This window comes from Lonchura striata, chromosome 20 (genome assembly GCF_046129695.1).
Source record: "Lonchura striata isolate bLonStr1 chromosome 20, bLonStr1.mat, whole genome shotgun sequence".
Lineage (NCBI taxonomy): Eukaryota > Metazoa > Chordata > Aves > Passeriformes > Estrildidae > Lonchura > Lonchura striata.
In genome coordinates, this window is record NC_134622.1 from 11,703,045 (window position 1) to 11,726,499 (window position 23,455).

Sequence of the window (23,455 nt, forward strand, 5' to 3'; positions counted from 1 at the left end):
GGGTGAAAGTAGAATTGGCATTTTCTATGACCGTTCTGCTCCTTAGGTCTATTTGTGGAACGTATCAGAGATTGCATCATTTTAGTGGGTTGTTCCTTCTCTGAATGGACAGCATTAGAAGCTGCTGGTATGTGAGTGGGAACTGTTTCTTCTGCTGTTTGCTGGAATTATGTACACTCACTAAACACCAAGGAATAAATTTGCCTTACATTTGAATTAGGATGACATGTACAGAGGTGCAGTCTGACTTGCCTTCAACCGAAGTGCAAGTGTTGCATAATAGAACATGGAACTATTTCTGTATCAATTTTTAGTCAAATAAGATCCTCGCTATTTTGCTGCTTATCACAGGATGTTGCAGCTGATTGTGATCTGTGGCTCTTCCCTTTATGGAAGCTGTTATGCAGGATATAGATTTCAGTTGTGATCCTTACATATACATAACAGGGATAAGGAAATCAATATCTAACATGCAGCACAGCACCTCCATCAGTCACCAGATCACTGATGCAGCAAAGTACCAGTGAAATTCCAGCTGTTCTTTGTTGAAGAAAAAAAAGCTTTTTTTTTTTTACTGAGGAAAATCTCTGATTGTAATCTTAATTACAATTACTTACAGTTAGCACTAGCCTAATTAGAACATTGAGCTTCTGTCCATAGTGCTGCAACGATGGCTCTGCTCTTTTCTTCTCCCTGGCTTTTACTGTGGCTCTGTGCTCAGGGCAAGCCCATGCCAGCTCTCTCTGTGACAGGTGACTGTCACAGAACTTGGCAGTTCTGTGCAGAGAGAACAGGTTAGATAGGAATCTTTACTTCTGCTTCTTCTAGGAGAAAAGCACCTGTGCATTTCTATGGGCTCTCCTTCCACCTCTGGGAAATGTTACTCTTTTATCCTACTATCCCTCTTGTGCTGCCCAGCAGCTTGTGGGGAACTGGTGTATGTGCTTCCAGTTCGACTATTGTGACTCACAAATTGGTCATGTAGTGCTCAAGGCATTTCTACATGCTTTCCCCTTCTTTGATCAGAAATTGTGATACTGAAAAACTGAAATGAAATGAAAGTTGCTACCCAGCTGCAAAAATTTCTGAAATCTGACTGCTTAGAGTCAGCTGACTGATCTGATAAAGGGTAGGTTCACTGCCGTAGAAGCATAAAGTGTCATTACTGAGGAGCTCACCTGTGTTCTGAAGTAGGACTGGTCTTTTCATTCTCTGAAACAAAATTATAAAATAAGATATGCAGCAGTTGACAGTGTAAATCAAATCAGTGAGTCCAGGCAATGCCTGTGTCTAATAAAATCAAGAAATGTTAATAGAGTCCTCTGGAAGTGCCTAATGCTAATCTGCTGACACAGAAGGAAGCAGACTCGAAAGAACCAATGTATTAGGGCAATGCAATGCAGTCCAGCCAGCAAATCAGACTAGATGTGGAGATCTGTTGCAGTGAGCTTTACGCTGCTTTATGCTGCTGACTGTGGTTAGGTTTAAGCTGCTTCTAAATCTAGAATTATTCACAGTGCAATATAATAAAACTTATGCTCCCAAGATCTTTTCTTATAGCCAGAATTTATGCCTGGATATTTGTGACGGTTTTCTCTGCCCTCTCTTCACATTCTACATCAAACAGCAAGGTCACTGGACCCATGGGCTTTTTTTGTGGGCTGAGTACTATGATTGATTTTCAGCCACGCTAGTGGCAGTTCTTCTCCAGGGAATTTCTATTTGCTTGGGAGTACCTTTGAAATTTTTACAATTTTTTATTTTTGTAGCCTCCTCCCTCCTTTCGTTCTTTGTTCCACTCTATTCCCCCTCTCTCGCTCCCACCCTCCTTCTGTCCAACCCTCCATTCATCATTTGTTTTTTTGTGGTGCCTCCCACCTTGTGCTTTTGGAATTTTAGAATGCCTGCTCTTCCAAGCATTGACCCAATGCAGACTTTTTTCATTTGAAGTTCAGAGTAGTGTTCTTTCTACCACTGCTTTGATGACTGTAGTGATGCATTTTAGGATAGATATGTATCTGAATGGAGGGGCTCCAGTAGCTGTCAAATATCACTGGGCACATTCCCAATACATGCTATACTCTTGTAATGAATACTGACTCCTTAATAACCATTTTTAAAAAGCATATTTAAATGCTATTAATTAACTATTATTTTTATTTACTTCTTAATAACCAATTTTTAACCCTGTTAAAATGCTATTAATTGATAATTGTTTTTACTCATGTCTTGGCCAGATGACATATGCTGCTTATTACCACCCTTCACGTATATTTCTGATTAGTTTAGCTGTAGGTGGAGTAAATGAAGAATAAAAGGCTGTGACCTAGTGGCATGTTTTCTCAAGAATAATACGGAAGGATGCATCCTCTGTTTAAGTTGCTCTTTTATGACTGAGAGAAGAAGAATGCTTTTGCGGCCAGGGGCTCAGGATATTAGAATCAGGTTTAATGTCATCATTTGTGGAAATGAATAAAACGAAGGACACTATTCTGGTGGGTGATGAGTGTCCTTTCTGCAATAGTGTTGTTAGGGGTATGGTGGATTTGATCCCTGGTTCTCCACTGATAGTGGGGAGACTTTGTTGTTAATATAAGGAATATATTTCACTAATTCTTTCTAGTTTGGGTTGCTTAGATGTAAGGAGAATTCAGCTATTTAGGCAAGTGTGGTTTACTAACTACAAATTAGTTTGAGTATGATAATCCATTAGGACCATCTAAGCTGTCATTACTATATCTGTTACTGTACCTATTCTAATGTGGTTTTCCCTTCCCGTCTTCAAATGGCAAGCTTCAAGTGAAAGCCCCAGGCCCCAGCACTGCAGAGCTCTTTGATGGAACCAGTTCAGTGAGTGAGAATTAAGTAGCTTGTCTGCAAATCTGTGTGCCAAATAAGATGGCACTTATTTTAGGAGTTAAATTGAATTTAAGTGGGAGCTGCTATTGTGTCCTGGGAAAATGCTGCTTTGTGTCTTAGAAACAACATGCAATCCAAATGTTGGAATGGAACAGTCAGATGAATTCAACAGAAAAAAGTTTATCTTTTGAGGTCACTGCATTAGCTGAATGCAGGCTTATCTTTGACACAAACTTGTTTTTATCACTTTGGTTAAGTGGAAGTATTTTTTTGCCATCCTGAGAGCTCTGGCTGGCTGACAGTTGAGATTCAAGTGTGTACGATGACCATCCTCCTGAGGCACCTGCATAAACTGTTCATTAATATGTTGGGTCAGGGTCTCTTCTGGAGCAGAGGTGAGCATTCCCTTGTGTTAATGCGAGTCTCCTTGTATTTCCAGCTGGCCCATGCCGATTTGGTGGTGCTCAGCGGCACATGCAGAGTGTTCTCAGAGACTCTGTAGAGAGCTCCGATGATGAATTCTTTGATGCACGAGGTGAGTACACGTTTTTGTCCTCCCCTCCCCATTTTCCCCCAATTTTGCAACAACTAAGTAAACTCCTTCATGGGTGGTAACTGACAACATTGTCTTTATCAGACAAAACCTCCATCAGTTCTTCTACCCAGGATTTGTGAATGGACCTAAATTTACAGGAGTAAATTGGTGAGGTGCTGGCGTGGATGAGTGAGATGCCCTGAGCTGAGTCTGGCATCAGAAGCAGTAAGACACCACCAGTGCAGACCTCCTGGGGTCTAACCCTGGTCCTTCCCAGCTCAGACGGTGTATGAGGTTACAATGGGAGTGTTCTTGTTCACAGTTCCTGATGAAGGCCATGAGTGTCTATGTTACTGATGGCCAACTGTTAAGACTAATGTCTTAGATTTTCCACTGTATCAAAACTTCCTCTGGAGGGACTGGGATCTCTTCCTGCTCAGGGAGCAGTATTTGAATGTTGCAGATTTCATCACAGGATATTCTGACTTGGAAGGGACCCACAAGGGTCATTGAGTCCAGCTCCTAAGTGAATAGCCCATATGGGGATCAAACCTGTGACTATGGCACTGTGCTCTAGCCAGCTGAGGTAACTGCAGCACTCCCTACATCATCTGTGAGGCCCTGAATCTTGACATGGTTGGTAACATGCCAAGTTTTGTTCTGAAGTGGGAGAAGAATTTGTAGGTGGTGTGCATACACAATCACCCACCTTGAGTGGGAGGCTGGGGCTCTGATTTTGGTTTTGTTTCCAGGAATCAAAATTTACGCTTTTCTGACACATTTCACTTGCTTTTTCTGAAAGAGCTTTCCTTAAACACTTAAGTTTTAATGTCAAAAGTAGTCTCTATGTAGTCTGAAATGCTTGCAATGACAGTCACTATCATTATTATAATGGTTACTTGAAATAAAAAGTCACTGTTATGTAAAGATAATGAACAACATCTGTTACTTGTTAATCCCCTAATAATAAACTTTTAGTGAGAGATAATAATATGTGATAAATTGTTTCTGTGGATCAAAATTAAATGTCCATTTGAGACATCTAAGCATGAAGAGAATGAGAGATGGTGATCTTTCCCCACTGGGTATTCAATGAATAGGATACCCAAATTGTTTAAGCTGCATTTAAATCTTAAGCTTTAGTGAATGGAAGAGTTGGAAATAGAAAAGAAATATACCATATGCTGATCTTCCTCCACACTGCCTTTGTGCTTTGCAATGTTCTACCATGCGCTTAAAATAGCTGTCTTGATGATTTCAGCAATGTTTCCAAATTCTGTGTGAAGCTGCAGTTGTAACTTTGAGCACCAAATCATACTTCAATTTTTTTCTCCATAAAGAGAACTAAAATGATGGTGTTTCAGACATTCTAGATGGGATAGTTTTCTTTGATGTGAATAGATTAAAAGTGTGACTAGATTCTGTCTTTTGGGAGTATGATCACTTCCTGTGCTTGATGGAATATTCTTTTGAATTGTCAAGATCCATTGTTCAGTAATGCTTTGAAGGTCAGTTTGATGTGTACATTTTTGGAGCTGGTGAGGCATGCATTGTAGACTGAGAACAAGAAATGCACTTTGAATTTGCTGGACATAGTCCATATTGAGTTGACACATGTATTTCCAAGTTTAGAATACTTGATAGTTATCTTGCAAAAATGCTCTTCAAATCAAGTTTTGTTTAGATAGATTTTCATTTCTTCATATCCTGTCACTGGTCACCAGAGAGATATCAGCAACTCCCTCTCCATGGTCCACCTTGAGGAAATTGCAGACTGCGATGAGGTCTCCCCTCAGTCTTCTCTTCTCCAAACTGAACAAAACGAGGGACCTCGATCATTCCTCATAAATCTTAGTCTTGAGGCCATTCAGCATCTGGATGCTCTCTAATAGCTTTAGATCTGTCTTGTATTGTGGCACCCCAAACTAGGACTCAATGTGAGGTTGCGCCAGAGCAGAGCGTGGCAGTCACCTTCCTTCAGCTGGCTAGGGTACTGTGTCTGATGCACCCCAGGACACTGCTGGCCCTTCTAGTTGCCAGGATGCACAGTTGACTCATTCAATTTGCCATCCATCTAACCATGGCTTCTCTTCAGCCCCTTCTCCCACCGTTTGTAGGTCTAACCAGGATTTCCCCATCCTGGGTGCACAATCCAGCACTTGCACATGTTAAATTTCATATGGCTGGTGATTGTGGTCTATAAATATCCCTCTGCAAGGCCTCGTTACCCTTGAGGCAGTCCATAGGTCCTAATTTAGTATCATCTCTGCTTTCTCCCAACCAGCCTTTCAGAAATAAAGTGTTTAAATGTCAGGAAAATAACTGTACACAGAGGTATAAATACTAGCAAAAGAAGCAGAAAGCGTTTCTACACTCAGAAGCACTCTTGGTGATAAGGGAGCTTGTGTCTTTGGTAGTGGAAAACATACGTGTGAGCTGAAGTAATTGGCATTATCAGTAGGTTAAATTTAGCACCAAAGAAACAAGAGGAGTTTGTTTGTGCTGGAGTGAGGGAGACCTGTCCAGGACAGAGACTGTGGCTTTCACCTCCTAAAAATGAGGTAGCTTGATACCCTTTTTCTGTCTCCAGCATAAAATTTTCTGCAGTGTTTCTTACCTATATTCCTTACCCATTCTCTGTTACTTATACAGAGTGCTTCATCAATGTTTGATATTCTTGCAGGTGCACAGTGCAGCTGGAGTTGAGTACTATGGGGTTTCTTCATGGGAGAATTTGGAAGCTATCCCACATCTACCCATGTGTAATTTGTACTTCATAGACAGGCTGAAGTAGGAAACAGTGGGCAGAGCAGTCAGCACCATTAAAACATAGCATTAGTCAGCTGCTTTTGTATTCTGAAAAACAGCTGGGGTCAAATCTCAGTTTCTCAAACAAAGAAGTTTCTGCTGGCAGCCTTGTAAACAGAGAATCAGACACCTGTGTTTGAGATGAAACAGCTGTACATGTTTTGACTGTTGATTCATCTGTCATGGCTAACTACTTTATTCAGTGAAATTCATACGGAAAGGGAGAAGTAATATTTTACTGTTTTATATTGACCGGCTTTCCTTTGTTTCTTGCTTTCCCTGTGACATGCCATAAGTTAGGCAGGAATTTTACAGTGTCAACATGAAAAATTATATTTGGTGCAGGAAATTACCTTATAATTTAACTGCAACATACCTCTGATCACAGAAGATGAAAATTACAGCTGAATACATCATCACAAAATTGTCAGTTTATGAAATTCCATGGTTGACTAACATTTTTTCTCAGATTTGAAAACCTGCTCAGAGAAGCCTGCACATTCCCATTTGTCTGTTTTATTAGACTTCCACAACAGACAGGCAAACACCCTCATACTGATTTCCCCACACCCTTTAAGGTGAAAAGAAATCTTCCATAACACAGCCCTGGAGGCACATCTCTCATTTGTTTTCAGTTCTTTTCACTGGTCTTTGTGCCTGCTGCACACACCTGCCAGTGTTAAGGGCCATTGGCTGTGCTGCTGCTGCTTGGTCTTCAAATGGCAGCACTGGACTTTGCTCAAGAAGAGCAAAGCAGGAAAACAAAATCTATAGTAGAGAACCAATATCTCTTATTTTTATTTGTGGGTAAAATGTTAACACCTATCAGCAGACACTCATCACTGCTAGGCCCTAAGGAGGTCTTGAGAGCTGTGTTTGCTCTGTACTGCTACTAATTTAACACTTTTCCATCTGTATTTGTACAGTTGTGCTGAGGGGATGGTGTGAGGCTCAGGGGGGCAAGACACTTATTGACACTTAAAAAAGTTGGCAGAAAAAGCAGCAGCGGTAAGGACTAAGCACCAAATATCAGTGAAAATACCCATCATACTCAGATGGATTTTTAAACCATTTGTTGCAGGGGGGGAAGGAAGAGACCAAAACCATCATAGCTCCTTCCCTTCCTCCTTATAGAACTTCAAATAAATCAGCCTCTGAGAGAAAGTGACAAAAACCTGAGCAAAATGCTGTGCTGTTTGATTCTCTCTGCCTCAGGGAGCAGCTGAGATTGCATCAAGTCTCAGGGGGCTTTGCTTATTTGATCAATGACCTTTATCATTATTTATTTATAAAAGGTATGACTTAGGGAGAGGTAAGATATGGTGGTGACTGTGAAGTGATTTATACAGTCCTTTATACAAATCCATCTTTCTCCTCCAGTACCGAGATCTCTATAAATGAGACAGGTACATATGAGAGAACATGAAAGAACATACATTTTTAAATCATTTAGAGGCCTCCTACAAGGTAGGTATTTGAAAATTATTACTTTAGCCAAAAATGTCCTGGCTAAATTATTCTGGTTTTACTCCCATATTAGAGCCATTCTCTCTACGAAAGACAGTAAGAGAGGACAGAATTTGACCCATTTTCTGAATCTGCCTTAACAAGTAAGGAACTGTTATTACGTATTTTACTTACCTTTTTTCTGTGTGCTCGCCTTAGGTACAAAGACTATTCTGGGTCGTATCCAGTTACTTCCAGGCTGAAGTGATTTGAGTAAATTTATTAAGAAAAGATCAATGCACCCTTCTTGCCAGATAGCTGTTAAATTGAGGGAAAATATTTTCCTACAGTTTCTAGGCCTGTTTGGTTTTGGGTTTGTTTTTTACAAAAGAGTTAATGTCTATCTACAGGTTGTGTTTTGAGCTTTCAGTTTTTCCTGCCCCACTTCCTGGATAGGGTCTCAATAAAAGAGATGGTTCTCTGTGCTGTGGGCTTGGTTCCATTCCATTATGTCGCCAGATGAAAATGTAAAGCTTTAGGCAGCACAGGTGCCTTTGATAAAAGGAGAAAAGTCTTGAACTGCTCTGTGTGTCTGCGTTTCCCTCTGCCCTGCCTTTTGAATGTTCTTCAAATAAAAAAAAGTAAAAAAAAAAAAACAAAAAAAAAAAAAAAAAAAAACAAAAAAAAAAAAAACCAAAAAAACCCAAACCAACCAACCACTCTAACACTCAAAGTGATTATTATAGACTTTGTTTTGCAGTGACTGCTCAAGAGAGAAAAGATTCAGACAGTCCTCTCTTTTCCATGTTTTTCCTATACATAATCTATGAAGCATATAGGATTGCTGTAAAGCATATGAGTAGGCAAGAAGCTTTCCTGGATAGTCCTGCATAACCTGTTATATGTTCCCATTAGGGGCTCTAGTGAGTATTTCTCTCTTGATTGCTGCTTCTCACCCTGTCTTTTTTCTCTTGTTTGTGACAGCAATATATTCTGTTCTTTTTCCTTTTACAGAAGAGATGGTGGAAGGAAAAAATGCTATTCTCATAGGCATGAGCCAGTGGAACTCAAATGACCTTGTTGAGCAGATAGAAACAATTGGGAAACTTGAAGAAAATCAAGGTAACGTTTAGCTTGTTTTACATAGTGCTTAAGGGTTAACAAGAACATCTGACTACTGAAGCAATTGCTTTTTAGCTACTTTGTAAATAATCTACAGAAGTAATTTCAGAATAAGTCATTTTACAGATCCTATAGTTAAAAGATTTACATAGATGTGTAAGTGACATTTTAGTGACGAGAAATGAATTGCAGTGATCTCTTTCAGGAGAAAACTTCAGCAGACCAGGTAATACAAATTTATTTGCTTCAGTGGGAAGTCAGTGTTGGACTCACCTGAACAACTGTGAGATAGATTACAAGACTAAAACTTATTTTTTCTTGTATTCAATGTGTGAGAGACTTCTTGTTGTCATCAGGTTATTTTGTCCTGAAAGTCAATGAATCCTTATCTGGAATTTCTATGGGGACACATAACTTTCATTTGGGGCCATTTTTATGTAAATATGTATGTAACTGTGAACCACTGAAAGGAGTGGGAAATGGGCATTGATACACCAGTAAGAATTTGGGACTTAGGATAGAGGGCTAAGCAGTGTTATTGTTTCTTTGGCTCCTAAATTGCGTAGTTGTTTGAAAATTTAATTACCTTGTTGACTTCAGGGAGAGAGAAAGACCTAGCTTGCTTCTCCATCAGTGATATGGGGCTCAGGAGTAATGCTGCTTGTTAATTAATCTAGTTTTTGAAATAATTCAATATACTTGTCCATTTTCGGAGGCTTTTCTTTATGGATTTTCTACATGTAGTCAATCCTGAAAATATCTGTTAACAGGTTTATTTAAGTAAACAGGTATATATAAAAGTAATATTTATCTGAGTCACAAATTTCTTCATTACCTACCATGAAAATATTTTTTTATAATACTTAACTGACAGGTAGACACAATACACACAGTGTATTTACAGTTGTTAAATAGGCAAATAGATAAAAAACGTCAGTTTTGCATTTGCTTTTAACATGATATCAAGGCCTCATTTATGTTAATTGCTAACTTATTCAGGGATTCAATGGCAATTTTTAAGATATACTATAGATGTTATACCTGTTGTAAATATGACATTTCCTATGCTACAAAGTACCAAGCAAAAGTAATGCATTATTATATAAATTATGAGTTAGTCTTCTAAATAATTAGCCAAGAACCATTTATCCTTGAATTCTTGCAGAAACTTCTCTACTTCTCCTATTCTTGGCAAAGATTTAGAACAAGGTATTATTTTTTTTCAATTTAGCACCTTTGTATGGGGATGGGTTTGTTTTATTTTTTTTCTTCCACAGTGCCCTTTGTGCTGGAGACTAAGGAAAGAGTTGTAAGAGACTGCTTTTAAGAGTTTCTGCTGTTCAGAAACAAGGCTGAAAACAGGATGGGGTTTTTTTTGCATTATGCAGTTGAATAACTGCTGCAGAGAATGTGAGACCCAGGGTTGCATGCGAGATGTGCACAAAGAAAGGAAGCAGTCCTCTGAGTTATACTCCATCTTTCTTCATACAAAGGGTTTCTATTTTCATTTAAGCTAATTCTCTGTGATGTTTTGCAAATAAAGGAATTTTTATCTGTTCTTTTCTTCATTTCTGTTCATACACGTCTGTTAGAAACCTTAGAACCAGCATACACTTAAAACAGCCAATGAATTAATCTACGCTAAGGTGGATCTGCATTCTGATACCATGTCACTTGTGCTGCCAGTTGGGTCACAGTTCATTGTGCTGAGCTTGACTGTTCTTAATGGAGATGCCAGGCAAGGACTGAAGTTGTTGAGAACTGGGCTAGCACAAGTCTGAGCCAATATTACACGTACTCTATCTTGTTAAGCCAGAATGTGATTTCACTGTTTCAGCAGTGCAAAAGAAAGTAGAAATCCTGTAAAGCAGACTGACAGAAATCTTCTTTGATGCACCCTTGCTAAATACAGAAAATAACACAAACAGCAATCAAGCTGAATTAAAAGTTCATGCAACTGCATAAATTATGTTGATGCAGATGCCTTTGTTGTTGTAGAACAAAAGTATTTTCACACATCATAGTTATGCATTTAAATTCATTAAAGTATTCTGCGAAGTGCTAAGTATTCTGTCTATTACATTAAGGGAAACTGCATGTACTCACCACTAGGAACAAATTCAGTCTGGTGGTTTTCAGTCCTCCAGCTATCTTGAGATCACATCCTTACTTTAAATATATATTGTTAGTGTTTCTAAGTTTGAAGTTATTGTTGATTTGTTTTTGTATAGTTTAGTGAAGGTAAGTTGAGGTAAGGTGAAGAAGACGTTTCATATACTTTGAATTTAGTATATGCTTTATATTGCATTACTTGAGTTTTTTTTTGTGGTGGAAATGAGAGTTCTATACATGTTAACTTATAAACCAGGCAAATACTTGTTACAGAAAAAAATGTCATTCAATTCAAGCTAGTAATTGACATGTAAACTTAACCCTATGTCAGCATTTCAAGGGTGAAATCCTGACAAAAAATGCTGGAGTATGCATTATCCATGAGGTCAAGACATGTTCGTTTGAGACCAAATGTATATAAGGCTTCAAATAAGGTCACATTAATAAATACTAGGGTTATCCTCTCACCCTCAATTGCTTTCTCGTTATATTGGCCTTTTGTAAATGTGGGCTTGAGAGTTGGAAAGTATTATGAAAGCTTAGCATACTGTTTATTTTTTCTTTTCTTTCTTCTCTCACACATGCAAATTAAAATATGAGAGAATCCAGAATCATCTCAAATGAACGAAGAACCACAGAGCTCCATAGGGAGATAATAAACTCGTCCCAGTGCAGTTGGAGTTTATCTGTATTGTTATGATTCAATCTCCATATACAGCCAGTAGCTTTTCAGCTCTTCAGCCTTCATTTTGTCACCTCTTTCCCCACCTTCCCTAAGTTCATTTTATTTTTCTAAAGAGTAGAAGAAACATGAAGCTGCCAAGGAATGGGCAATGCAGCTCAATGCCAGGATACCTCGGCTTTGCCAGCTGACCAGTGTCACACATCCATGGACATGAACCAGCTTTAATTATACTTAACAACAATGAGAAAAAGGTTGAGTTGTTCTTCAGCTTTAGTAGATCAGACTGCCCTTCCTGAGCTGGTAACTTCCACATTAGGGAATTTTATTTACTTCTGCCTTCCTAACTGGTGAGCAGAAGCAGTTGGCGTTTTTTGGGTCATTAACATAGACATAACTGCTGTGTAACTTTGTGCAAGCTACATTGCAATATCAGACCTCTTTTTTTTTCATCAGATCTAATAAAATATACAGGCTTGGAAGTTTTTCTTGTATTAAGCTTCTCATTTTTTCTATGACTGTCTGGTTTTCTGCCTGTCTTCAGTGAAACAACAGCTATTGCTGGACAGCTCTGATTCTTGGACATTTTACCATAAATGATAGGACAGGTTATATTTCATTACAGTTGCTGAATATCCCAGAACCAAGCTTGGCTTTTGCAGAGACAAGATTTCAGAATTGAGCAAATGCCAAGCTTGAGATCTTAATGTGATCTTCATAAATTTCCTTTGCCTATTTGCCCCAAGACACTGGTTTTAATTACTTAGTAGTGTGATAGTAATGGATTGTATATATCAGGTTTGCTTACTGTCTTTGACATGGGTAGAAAGAGAGATTTTGTCTTTAGCAGTGGTGGAAGATGTCTTGGAGGAAAGTTTGTCCAGCAGTGAGGAGAAAGTGCTTGTACATCTTTCTTGTCTATGGATAGCTTTTTCCTACAAAAGCTTCCCTTAGAAATTTAGAGAGATGTGAAGATGATCTTCAGGAACATAGATGGATGTATGAGTAGGAAGGTTGAAATGTTTGGTTTAGATTATGTATTAAAATCACTGCAGCAAGATTTTTGCAGTAATGTGAGTTTGTGGTGTAGTTTTGGGATAATATGTATGTTTTTGTTTGGTTATTTCTTTTAATGAAAAGAAATACACATCTTTGTAATATGTGACAGAATTAGATAATATCTGAAACTTGGTATGCACAGTCTCTGTTTGTTTGGTTTTTTTTTTGACTGTGCATTCTTGTACAACTGGTGGTTCTCAGGAGCATGTAATTTCTGTCTTTCACCAGAAGGTGTAATTAATCATAGAGAGGTTTGGGTTGGAGGGACCTTAACACCCATCCCATCCCACCCCTGCCAGGGCAGGGACACTTCCACTGTCCCAGGCTGCTCCCAGCCCTGTCCAGCCTGGCCTTGGGCACTGCCAGGGGCAGCCACAGCTGCTCTGGGCACCTGTGCCAGTGCCTGAGCACCCTCAGAGGCATTAATTTCTTCCTAATATCCAAACTAAACCTACTTTCTTAGGTTTAATGGCATTCTATCTTGTCCTGCCACTGAATGCCCACTGTCCTGCTGAAGAGAAAATTCAACCAGGCTATTATCCAAGGTCACAAATCATGCCAGAAGCAGGCTTCTTTCCCTGGGCCCTGGGTCACAATATTTGTCACAGTGTTTCCTTCTGCATCCAGTAAAGGATGGAGATTCTCCTTGGCCCTCTTATTATGTCTGACATATTTGCAAGAAGCATTTTATTTTGCCTTTTCTAGCAGTAGTTTTAAGACTGAGTTCTAGTTGGGCTTTAGCCCTTCCAGTTTTCTCCCTGTGTAACCTCACAACAGCCCTGTAGTACTCCCCAGTTGCTTGCCCCTTCTTTCAAAGGTGATGTGCTCTCTTTTTTCCCCTGAGTTTAAGCCAAAGCTGTCTTTTCAGACAGGCTGGTCATCTTCCTTGCCAGCTCAGCCTGCATTTTCCAAATTGTAAATGTTACAGAAACCCACGCATGCACACACACAAAAAAGTGAAACAGGCAAAGCCCCAATGAATCTTGACTGTTTCATTGTTTTAAAACTTAATTTATTAAAAAACCCGAAAGAGGCCATATTTGGTATTTTTGTAGAAAATAAACAAGCAAGCAAACAAATAACAATGTAATTTCTGTAATAAAGCTTGCCACAGATTATGACTATTTATTTAATACACCCTAATTAAATTTTAAAACCCATTAGTCAATTTTGTCAGCAACATGCTACTATTTTACTCTGCAAATCCAGTTAATTGAATTAAAATGCTTCAAATTAGGATGAATTCTCAGGTATATTGACAAAATACAATTTAATTTTTAGTTGTTTAAAACATAACTGACTGTAAAATGCCTGTGAAATTCACTTTTCCTGTGCTTCATATGCCACACATACAGACTGATGGATTGCTTTACTGGTTACCAGCAAAATATTTGGACATGATCAGCTTTCACAACTGGAAATTTTCATATCAGGTGAGTGAAAGGCCTTTCTTTGTCCCATTGCACAAGACTAGGTTACACAGAAATTTTAATATTTTAAGAAATTGATTGTCTATCTGGAAAATAGTGCTGAAAGGGACATTGCTTTTTTTCTGTGAGTCATTTGAATAGCGGATATATTCTCCATTACAAGATAGTGGCTTGGAGCTGGGAGATGCTACTGTTGTGCAGGTTGTATTTAGTCTGTGTATTGAAGCCTGCAATACCTTCCCTTTCTGCACCACCTAGGATTAAGCTTTTTGATTCCTACTGATTCTTTATTTTTTATAATTACAAGCTTAATGTTTCTCCGTGGATCATAAAGTGCTGTTGAATTAATGACATGCACTCTGACTCCCCATTACTCCAGCTGCTCTTCATAATTTCCCTTTAAGAAAATACTTCCTGAGATTTTAAGTGCAGTAAATGCATCACTGAATGATAATTTTTTTTTCCTCTCTACTATCATATCTTTTGGGTCTCATTTTTTCCCCATCTAGAGTAGGGGGAAAAAAAAGGTTGGTTTATAAATGCAGCAGCCAGTGTCTAAGAATGTCAGAGACAATTTTTTGTTCATTCCTTCAACTGCTCTTTCTGTTCTCCTTTCATAACATCCACAAGGCACTGAACAAAACTGGAAGACTAGAATCATGGTTTTGGTTAAGGTTAAGTTTGATGCACATCTGTGGAGTTAGCTAATTTGTAAAATCACAAAATATCTCAAGTTGCAAGGGACCCATAAGGATCAAGTCTAACTTCCTGCTCCTCACAGGACTACCTAAAACTAAAATATATGACTACATTGCAGGAGCTTGGAATTTATATTTTCTCTTGTGTGCACAGGGCTGCTATAAAGACTTAACTCAATGACAGTGGTTCTGTTTTGAGAAAGTTTGGTTTCGAGCAGACTGCACAAGGAGTAGCTTTTCACAGTGCACTAAGCTCCCAGAAATTGCATTGAGCATTTCAGAGCATTAAGCGTGTATGAAAATGGCTTTGTCTTGTCCCAGAGTTCTTGAATTTCTCGTTAGGCCAAAGTAATGCACGAGGTAAGATGGTACTAGTCAGAAGGGTAAGATACACTGACAGCTGCTACAAAAATTTACCATGATCTTGCCCTGTACAGGAAGGTAGAGATAGGAAAGTGAATGAGAAAGTAATTGTTATTTTATTACTTTATAGGACATAAACAGTTTTTAAGTTGGCTGTGGAACAGTACTGCTTTGTCTTTCCATTAAATTAAGAGTATAACTAGTCTGGTGTTATAGAGAAGCATTACTCTGAGAGAGAAGTAATTAATCAACTTCAGGAGATTTTTCTTCATGAAATATTCAGATGGGTTGTTGGACAATAGGTGCAAATCTTACGTGTAAGAGGAAAATGTAGCTACATAATTTTTCAGGTTGATGTTTTTGCAGAAGGAGAAAGACGTTGTAGGCTTTCTGAAAACCATCTATTGTTTTCTTGTGAAATAAAATTAATTACAGTTTAAGTCAATGATAAAGGCTGTACGGTGTTTAAACGTGTACATATGGTTCTTGGTTAAGAGCAAAGCACAGCCTGCAGCTCCCTGTGCAATGGTTAAATGCAGTTTTGTCAAGGAGTGATGCTAAGGTGCTAGCAAGCAGCCCTGAGTTAACTGCAAAATATGACAGAAATGCAGTCATTAATTTGATCTTTAAGGTCATTTTTTTTCTGGCAAGATTGGATTTTTTTTCTCTTGTTTTTCTTCCTTGTCTAATTTTTATATTTGTATAATTTCCCTGTATAATAATGGGAAATTTATATATTTATTTCTCACTTGATTCTTTCCTGTGTATAAAATAAATAAGCATAATTCTATGTTGGTCTTGTTTTGTTGAATTTTGCAATTCTGATGTTTAAAAAAAGTTAATTACTAGGTCAAGGCAATAAAAAGAAAATATTTCAGATATACTAAATTGGGTGTGAATTAAGATTGTCCACTTTAGTGGGAAAGGTTAATTTTTTTGTGTTGCATGGTTTAGACATTTTATTAAGTGACTTGTGATGTGGGTACTAACCCATAGTATCTGAAACTATGAGCTGTGTTGAACTGGATCCATTAAACTCCCACAGGAGACCCGTGTTTCTGTGCAAGACTGGTGCAGACTGTAGTGTCTTTAGTGAGTTCATCTGGTCTCATTTTTCATTCAGTCCCCATTGTTATACCTGCCGTGCATCTCAGAGGTTCTCCAACATCTATACAACAGTCAAAACACTCAATATAACAGAAAAATCTCTACACCCTCATGACTTCTACAACGATTTTTACCTTATGCTAGTGTTTTTTCCTGTGTCTCTCACATCTGAGGGCTGCCTTGCCTAATTTTGTCCACAGTGAATGTTCTGTGTAAACAAATGCTCTCTTCCTTCCTTCCAGCAACATGTGATTTACCCCTCCTCGTATGCCCTCCTGGCGTCACATAATTAATTAAGTGGTGTTTTTACATAGCTGACTGTAGTGTTTATGCTGCTATTAAATTTATTGCAATAGCATCTGCTGCTGCCTATTAATGTGAAGAGTGGCAAACAGAAAATTTGGTTTAATGAACAGTAGAAGGGAAGGATAGAAACTACAGTAGTCACCAGGATTCCAAAACACATCAGATTGCTCATATAAAGAACAGATTTTCCTTATAGCTGCAGGTTTTAGAGAGAAGGAGTGGATTGGATTTTTGCAAATCTGTTGGCAGTTATAGTAGGGCAGTTTACTGGTGTTATGCAACTCTGGTCATTTAATTTTGTGATTTGTGTTCTAGAATACAGCTAAGAACGTGCATGCAAAATGGAGGAAGCTTAATCTACCTGCTAAGATATTTTTTAGCTGAGAGCCAAGTTCTGCAGAGAGCATTGTTTCCCTTGCAGTCTCTCCCTTTTCATTTTTCTATCTGTATAAGATCCGGTCCACATGCTGAAATCAGCATGTGTTCTTGCATCATTTTCATTGGTCCTAGACTTCCCTGGCTGCAATTCCCATGGAGAGGATCATACCATCTGTAGGTATATTGCCTCCTTTCCTGTCCCTCTGTTTTCCCAAGTTTGACATATCTATGCTCACACTAGTGTTATTACATTTGCTACAGCATTTAAGAAGATACTTAACAAAACAAATATTTCTCTTCAGAAGTTAATTTTCACGGGATTCTTACTGAAGTGAAAGTCATGTTCTAAAGAGGAGCATGAATGTTGTTTGTTCCAGTGGTATGGTTGTTACACAAATTCAGATTATTAGAATGCAGAAAGTCGTGTATACCACTGGCACCTTTTTTGGCCAATATTTCAAGACTGGATGTGTGAGGGAAGAAAGAAGAGAATGATTCCCCTGGTGTCTCCTTGGTGCTGAGGCACATTACTCTGTTCTGCTGTGCTGTCCTCTAATGCTGAACCCATTATTGATGTAATCCCAGGCGAGAGCAAAACAAGAGTCAAGAATTGTACAAAATGCCCTCTGACATCTCAGGAGCACAGCTAAATGGATGTGTAATGGCTACAGTCCACAAATCTAATGTCTGTGTAATGTACCACAGCATGACACTAAAGATAACTTTGTGAATCTTATTTTTACCCGCAGCTGCTTTCTCTGAAGAGTAAATATGGTTACTTCTACTGATGTTACCAATCTTTTGTAGGAAAATAAGGTGGCTTCTATTCTGATTTCAACGCTGCCCAAAAAACACCTTCCTGATATTTTCTTACTTTATTTTTTTCTTAGTAGCATGCAAATAAGAGTAATTGCAGATCGTCCTTCAGTTCTGGGTCAGAGAAGTGGCATTTTGTTCGTAATATGTTAAATTTACTGTGAAAAATATGAAAAATAAAAGAAGTAACTGCCTGTTTCTTAAACCTACCAAATAAAAATTAATTTTCATTTTGTAGTGGACGTGTCTCTTCAGTTTCTATCAAGAGTTGTTCTTTTGTGATGGAGAGTTTCTGTCTGCACAGCCACTCAAAGCTGCACAGCCACTCAAATTTCTTCCATGAGAAGGAATTGTCTTAAAGAAACCGATTGTTTTACATGTTGTCATTTGTGGAATTATGTATACAAGCACTTCAGAAGGCTGGTCTGTGCCTTTGGCATGGGAGTCTGGTTTTTGCCTTTAACTCTCACATTCCTGTGAGCTTCACAGATTGTTCCCAAGGGAGTGATTGACAGCTGCTTTGTCTCAGCAATGACTGTCTCTATGAGCTCTTGCAGTTAATATTTCTTCCCTAATATGCTGAAAGCAGGTAGCAGTTGTGACCTAAGCTCTTTGGCAGAACAACAGTCTGTAAATTGTCCTGGCAAGCAATTGAACATGAAAGAGATTGTATGTGAAATTTGGAAATACAATTTTCATTCCTCAAAGGTAAGGTATGGCAGTGTACTGCAAGTACAGCTTGCACAAAGAATGGACTAAAGGAGATTTTTTTGCTGTATATGAAAAGCCTGTCATTTTTTCTGTTCTTTTTATTCACTTCAAAACCAAATTAATACTGTGATAGTTGGAGCACTGAAAAAATAGAGAATAGTTGCAGAGCTCTTACTTTGTACCGCTGCATCCATCAGTGGAGTTAAACATTAGTATTATTCTTTATGTGTTAACTCTAATTGGATGTAGCATAACAGCATTTTTATTTTATGAGATTGAGAGACAGTGCCAACAAGTTCTAGAGTCTTCTTAGGCACTAGGCAGAAGCTTTCATTGAACACAAGAAAATCAGTGGGCAGGCAAAAGCAGCAGTGCAGTTTTGTTCACATATCGCAGAGGTCCACCACCTTCCCTGGTCCTTGGCATGTGCTATTCTGTTCTTTGATACCAAACACATGCCACAGGATGTTGCCTCTGTTGTTGAGCCAGGCTGTTGTTGCCCCAGGAACAGCATTCTGTGTCTGTCACGTGTGAATTTACTCACATGCAGTAGGTAGGTAGGTGTGGGAAAAAAAGTAAACGTTGCCTGGGCCTCCGAAGAAAGAACTTAGAGAAGGGATTGAGAGACCTGTATTCTCATCCCAGCTTTGAGGGTGGAGACAGAGGTAGGCTGATACCTTTGGGTTTTGTCATGGTCATATGATGGCAAAGGTGTTTACCCTCCATGGTAGTACTGGCCAGAGTGCTGTGGGGGCACTATATCTATAGGAAGGCCTTTTTCCCATATCCTTATGTCTCTGTATATTAGGTTTTTGTATTTAGATCTGAGTTTACATTGTGGTTTCTTTCTTTTGCAGGTGAAGAGTCTGCATTTTGCTCATCTGGCTTTCTACAGGAAAAACAACGTGAGTTGAAGTTGTTCTCATTTTAATTTGTACCAAAGGTATTCAACAACTAGAGACAGTAATAGCACTTGCTAACTAGCACAGGCCTTGTGGTATATTACACTGAGAAGAGAAATGCATGTGGAGGGATCATGATTCTTTAAAATTTTCTTTAAAATTTAATTATTTTCACTTTATTATTTCAATTTAATAATTTATTTTATGGATTATTACATTGTACCAGGAAAGTGCCTGCATTAGTGCCTTCTGGCGTTGGCTGGAGTGGTGGAGGTAGAGTACTGGAGGGTGAAGCTGCTGGTCTATACAATAGCTCACACAGGACAGTACAATACAGCTCAATTTGGAATGTAGGAGCCTTCAGTACTTTGTGCTCTGGACTTCCTTCTCCTGTCTCTGCTTAGGGAGATGCAAAAAGTATTGCTGTTAAAATTTCTGAGTGCTGTAAGAATGAAAAGTGCCAAAAGTGCCAAGCTAGGGTTCCTTTGCTGCTGGTGCCCAGCTTCATGAGTGTATTTACACATGACTCTGCTTTTCATCTTTCTATGCTTTTGCATTGCTTTCTAAAGAGCCAGAAATGACTTATAGAAGTCTGTGGTGTTAACAAGGGTGTTTCCTTTCATCACAGTTCTCTCTGGGGACATTGTCCTTTACCTTCCTGGAGTTCACAGTGAAATGGAGCATTTTGAGTTGAGATCTGCAAGAAAATCCTGTGTGTTTCTTCTTGTCCTGTGCTCTGTAGTAGTCATGTATGAGATCTGGTGCCTGTGTATGTGTAAGACTCATTCAATGAAGAAACTGTGGAACTCGACACAGGAATTATCTCATCCTGTGATTTTTCAGAGCAGGACTGAACTCAGTGATGCATGCCATTGTTTTCCTATAAACAGTGCAGTCTGCAAAACTGCATCTGCAGTATATTTACAGTATTCTTTTTCATTTGTTAATAGAAAGCATATGTCACAGCCTTCATGTGAACATATTTCTTATGACGGATTTGTCATTATGAAGTGCTAGCAATAGTGAAGCAGATGGCAAAAAACAGCATCATTTCTCATGAAAGTGCGATAATGGAAATAGCAGCTTTCTTTTGGGACTATTACCACTTTGTGCTTTGTAGCCAACACAAGTTCTCTTGGCTTTTTTTTCTCCTCTAAATCTCTCCCTGATTAGCATGGCAAAATGTTTGGGATATTTGAAATGGTTTGTGTAATAAAAAAAAAGAGGACCTGTCTTAGTATGGGTTTGAACTTTACCTCATGATCTCAGAAGTTTAGGAATGGTCATACAAATTGTCTTCTCCTAGATTCAGGGTACAAGCTTATTTTTTGGGTCATATATCAAACCCATGCCTTTCATGCCTGCTTTGGGGTGTTGAATCACTCAGTTTTTCCTTTCACCTGGCTTTCTTCTTGCGATCTTGAGATCTCATGTACTCTACATGAAGAGACAGGGCAGCAAGTTACTTCAGTCAAAGCCAGATATGCAGAACTTGCTTAGTGTCTCTCTTAATCACTGGTAAATGTGTATTGTTCTGTTTGTCTGCAGGATTTCCTGTGAACAGAACTTTCTGTCTTGAAATCAGGAATGTGGCTTGCCTCCACAGATGTCTGTAAAAGATTTATATGACTAATATGTCTCTTCTCCTTTCAGGTGAATTATATACAACCTCTGTAAGAAAACAAAGGTTCCCTGCACAAGGCAGTATTGAAATACATGAGGACAATGAGGTGAGATTGTTTCATAAAACAATTTGCGCTGATTTTAAAGGAGTAAATTTGTGGAAATACTCTCATATTGTATTATGTAACTGTAAACTCATCTGATGTCTTAGTGTGTTTTTCCCTTGTTTAGTAGGTGCACGTGCAATCACTGAAAATCATCACAGGAGTTTTAGACATTGCTTACTCAGGAGGAAATAGGACTCAGTTTTCTGAAGAGAAATTGTTATGTCTGCTTAGTGCTTGACTGGAAATGCAGGTGTTGTGAAGCAGATTCAGCAGCAGTCATGAATTTGATAATAACAGAATTGCATTTTTTTAGAAGCAGGAAAGAATCTCAACATGTGGTCCTTCCAGAAAACTGATTAAGGTCCTCTGTCCACACATAGGACAGGTAATGGAAATGTCTACTATTTTTCAAGAACTCAGTCCTACAGCCTCCTTAAAATGATGACAGTCATTGATTGACTCCAGTCAATTAGTCCTTGAGCATGTTGTATAAATCATGGCCGAGCTACTGCTGAGAGACAAATTAATTTTATTCCCTTTGAGTCTTCCTGTGGAAGATACCAGTTAAATTCAGCTGAGAGACTTCTCATACCAGCAAATTCAGTAATATTGACCACTTGATTTTTTTCTTTTTGAAGCTTTCAGTTCCACCAACTCCTCAGCAGTGCTGCTTATTTACAAGCAGACATTGTCCTTGGAAGGAACTACATTTAGCTTTTAAAGGGAATTAAATTTATCTTCTGGAAACTGGAATAAAACCTTATGGCGAAGGAAATTGTAAATCAGTGCATGGAAAAGTGGAACCTGAAAAATGCTCGCATGATTCTCCTGTATTTAAACAGATACAAGTCAGGTCAGCAAAATGCCTTCAGAATGAATACTTCTACTGGATAGTAAAATTCATGGGCTGAACAGAGATAGGAACAGGGCTGAACAGGAATAACCTACAATTCTCTCATTTCAATAATTTCTCTGTCACCATAATACAAGTGCTAAAGTTACCCATTTCCCTTCATTCCATAACTTAAGAATAAACTGTCCAGAACATTGCCTGATTCTGAGTAAATCACCCAATCTAGCATTTAATTATCCTTCAACAAAAAACATTGCTGTTGTTTTTGCAGTGTGTTCATATTTGGTCAGGAACTAGAAATCTTAAGGAATCCTGTCATCCAAAGTGAAGAAGAAAAATAGCAGTCAAGATTTAAGAACAAAAAAATCTAATCTTTTAATCTGTTACTGAGTTCTTGGAGTGCACATGAGTGTCAAGGGGTAAAGAGGAAAAAAAATGGTGAAATTGTGAGACATTCAAAATGCTTTTCTGGTTTCAAGTAGGAAACATCTTGGTTGTTCTACAAAACATACTGGTTATTGTCTGTGTATGCACTTATTCACATGTTCATAAATTTGTAAGTTTTATGGATATCAACAATGATGCATTTTTTTTACTTTTTCAGTAAGTGTCTTTCATTTTTATAAGAAACTACCAGTCTCAAAAGTCTGAGATAACTGTATAATCTGCTTTTGCTGAATGTTTTCATTGGCAGAGGATTTTGTCTTTTTTGGACTTGTGATGATTTGAATGAGAACCTTGCCTGTAAATTAAGCAATCACTAGGATACCTAGACAGAGAATTGCTTATTCTGCCTGTGGAGTTTGGAATTTTTCTCCAGTCTCAGAGTATTTAAAGTAACTTCTGATGTACACAAAGCTGTCTTAATCTTCGTTGATATGAAACCTACATCTGTGCTGCACAGGGTTTCTGTGAGAGTATAATGGGCTCTATATGATTCAGGCATACTTGAATTAAATGGAACACAGGACGCACATGTGCACACACACACCTCCCACCCACTCCAGTGAAAGCAAATATCAAAAAATTATTATGGTGGGGGTGGCAGAAAAAAGAAGATCACTGCTAATGTTGACACCAAGTAAACTAACAAAAGTCCATAAAAATGCCTCCTCCTTTCCTATTTTGTGTTTTTCTCACAGGAAGGAGTTCAACACCAGAACTGCAAAACTCATGTGCTAATTTTGATCCTACATGGGGGGAACATATTAGACACTGGAAGTGGAGACCACAGCAGCAAGCTGGCAGACATCAACACCTTCAGTTCTGTGTTTGAGAAAGTGACCCGAGCCCATTTCCCAGCCTCTTTGGGCCACATCTTAATGAGACTTGTTCCCTGCCCAGCAATTTGTTCAGCAGCTTTCTCTCTTGTTTCCAGGTAAGTTGATTTGCATTTACAGGTGTTTGGTAACGCATTGTGGTTCTGAATGGTTTTCTGTGACCTATGTATTTTATAATGAAATTTTGTGATTCTTTCTTAATCTTCTGCTGACTGGAAGACTTGCAATGATCTTTCATCCTTTTCTAAGTGGATGAAT

General features: G+C 38.5%; 1 protein-coding gene across 3 annotated transcripts in view; it reads left to right on the forward strand.

The window, feature by feature from the left end:
• The window catches only part of PITPNM3 (PITPNM family member 3), a 54,443-nt gene that overhangs the window by 5,317 nt on the left and 25,671 nt on the right, over positions 1–23,455 (forward strand). For 2 of the 3 annotated variants that reach the window (XM_021533097.2, XM_021533096.3), the window contains exons 2-7: positions 3,299–3,394; positions 8,663–8,770; positions 19,290–19,337; positions 20,988–21,064; positions 21,378–21,449; positions 23,060–23,295. In XM_021533097.2, coding sequence (XP_021388772.1) covers positions 3,299–3,394; positions 8,663–8,770; positions 19,290–19,337; positions 20,988–21,064; positions 21,378–21,449; positions 23,060–23,295 — 637 coding nt within the window. The remainder of the gene's footprint in view (positions 1–3,298; positions 3,395–8,662; positions 8,771–19,289; positions 19,338–20,987; positions 21,065–21,377; positions 21,450–23,059; positions 23,296–23,455) is intronic. The other variant, XM_031506453.2, reaches the window with a different exon arrangement.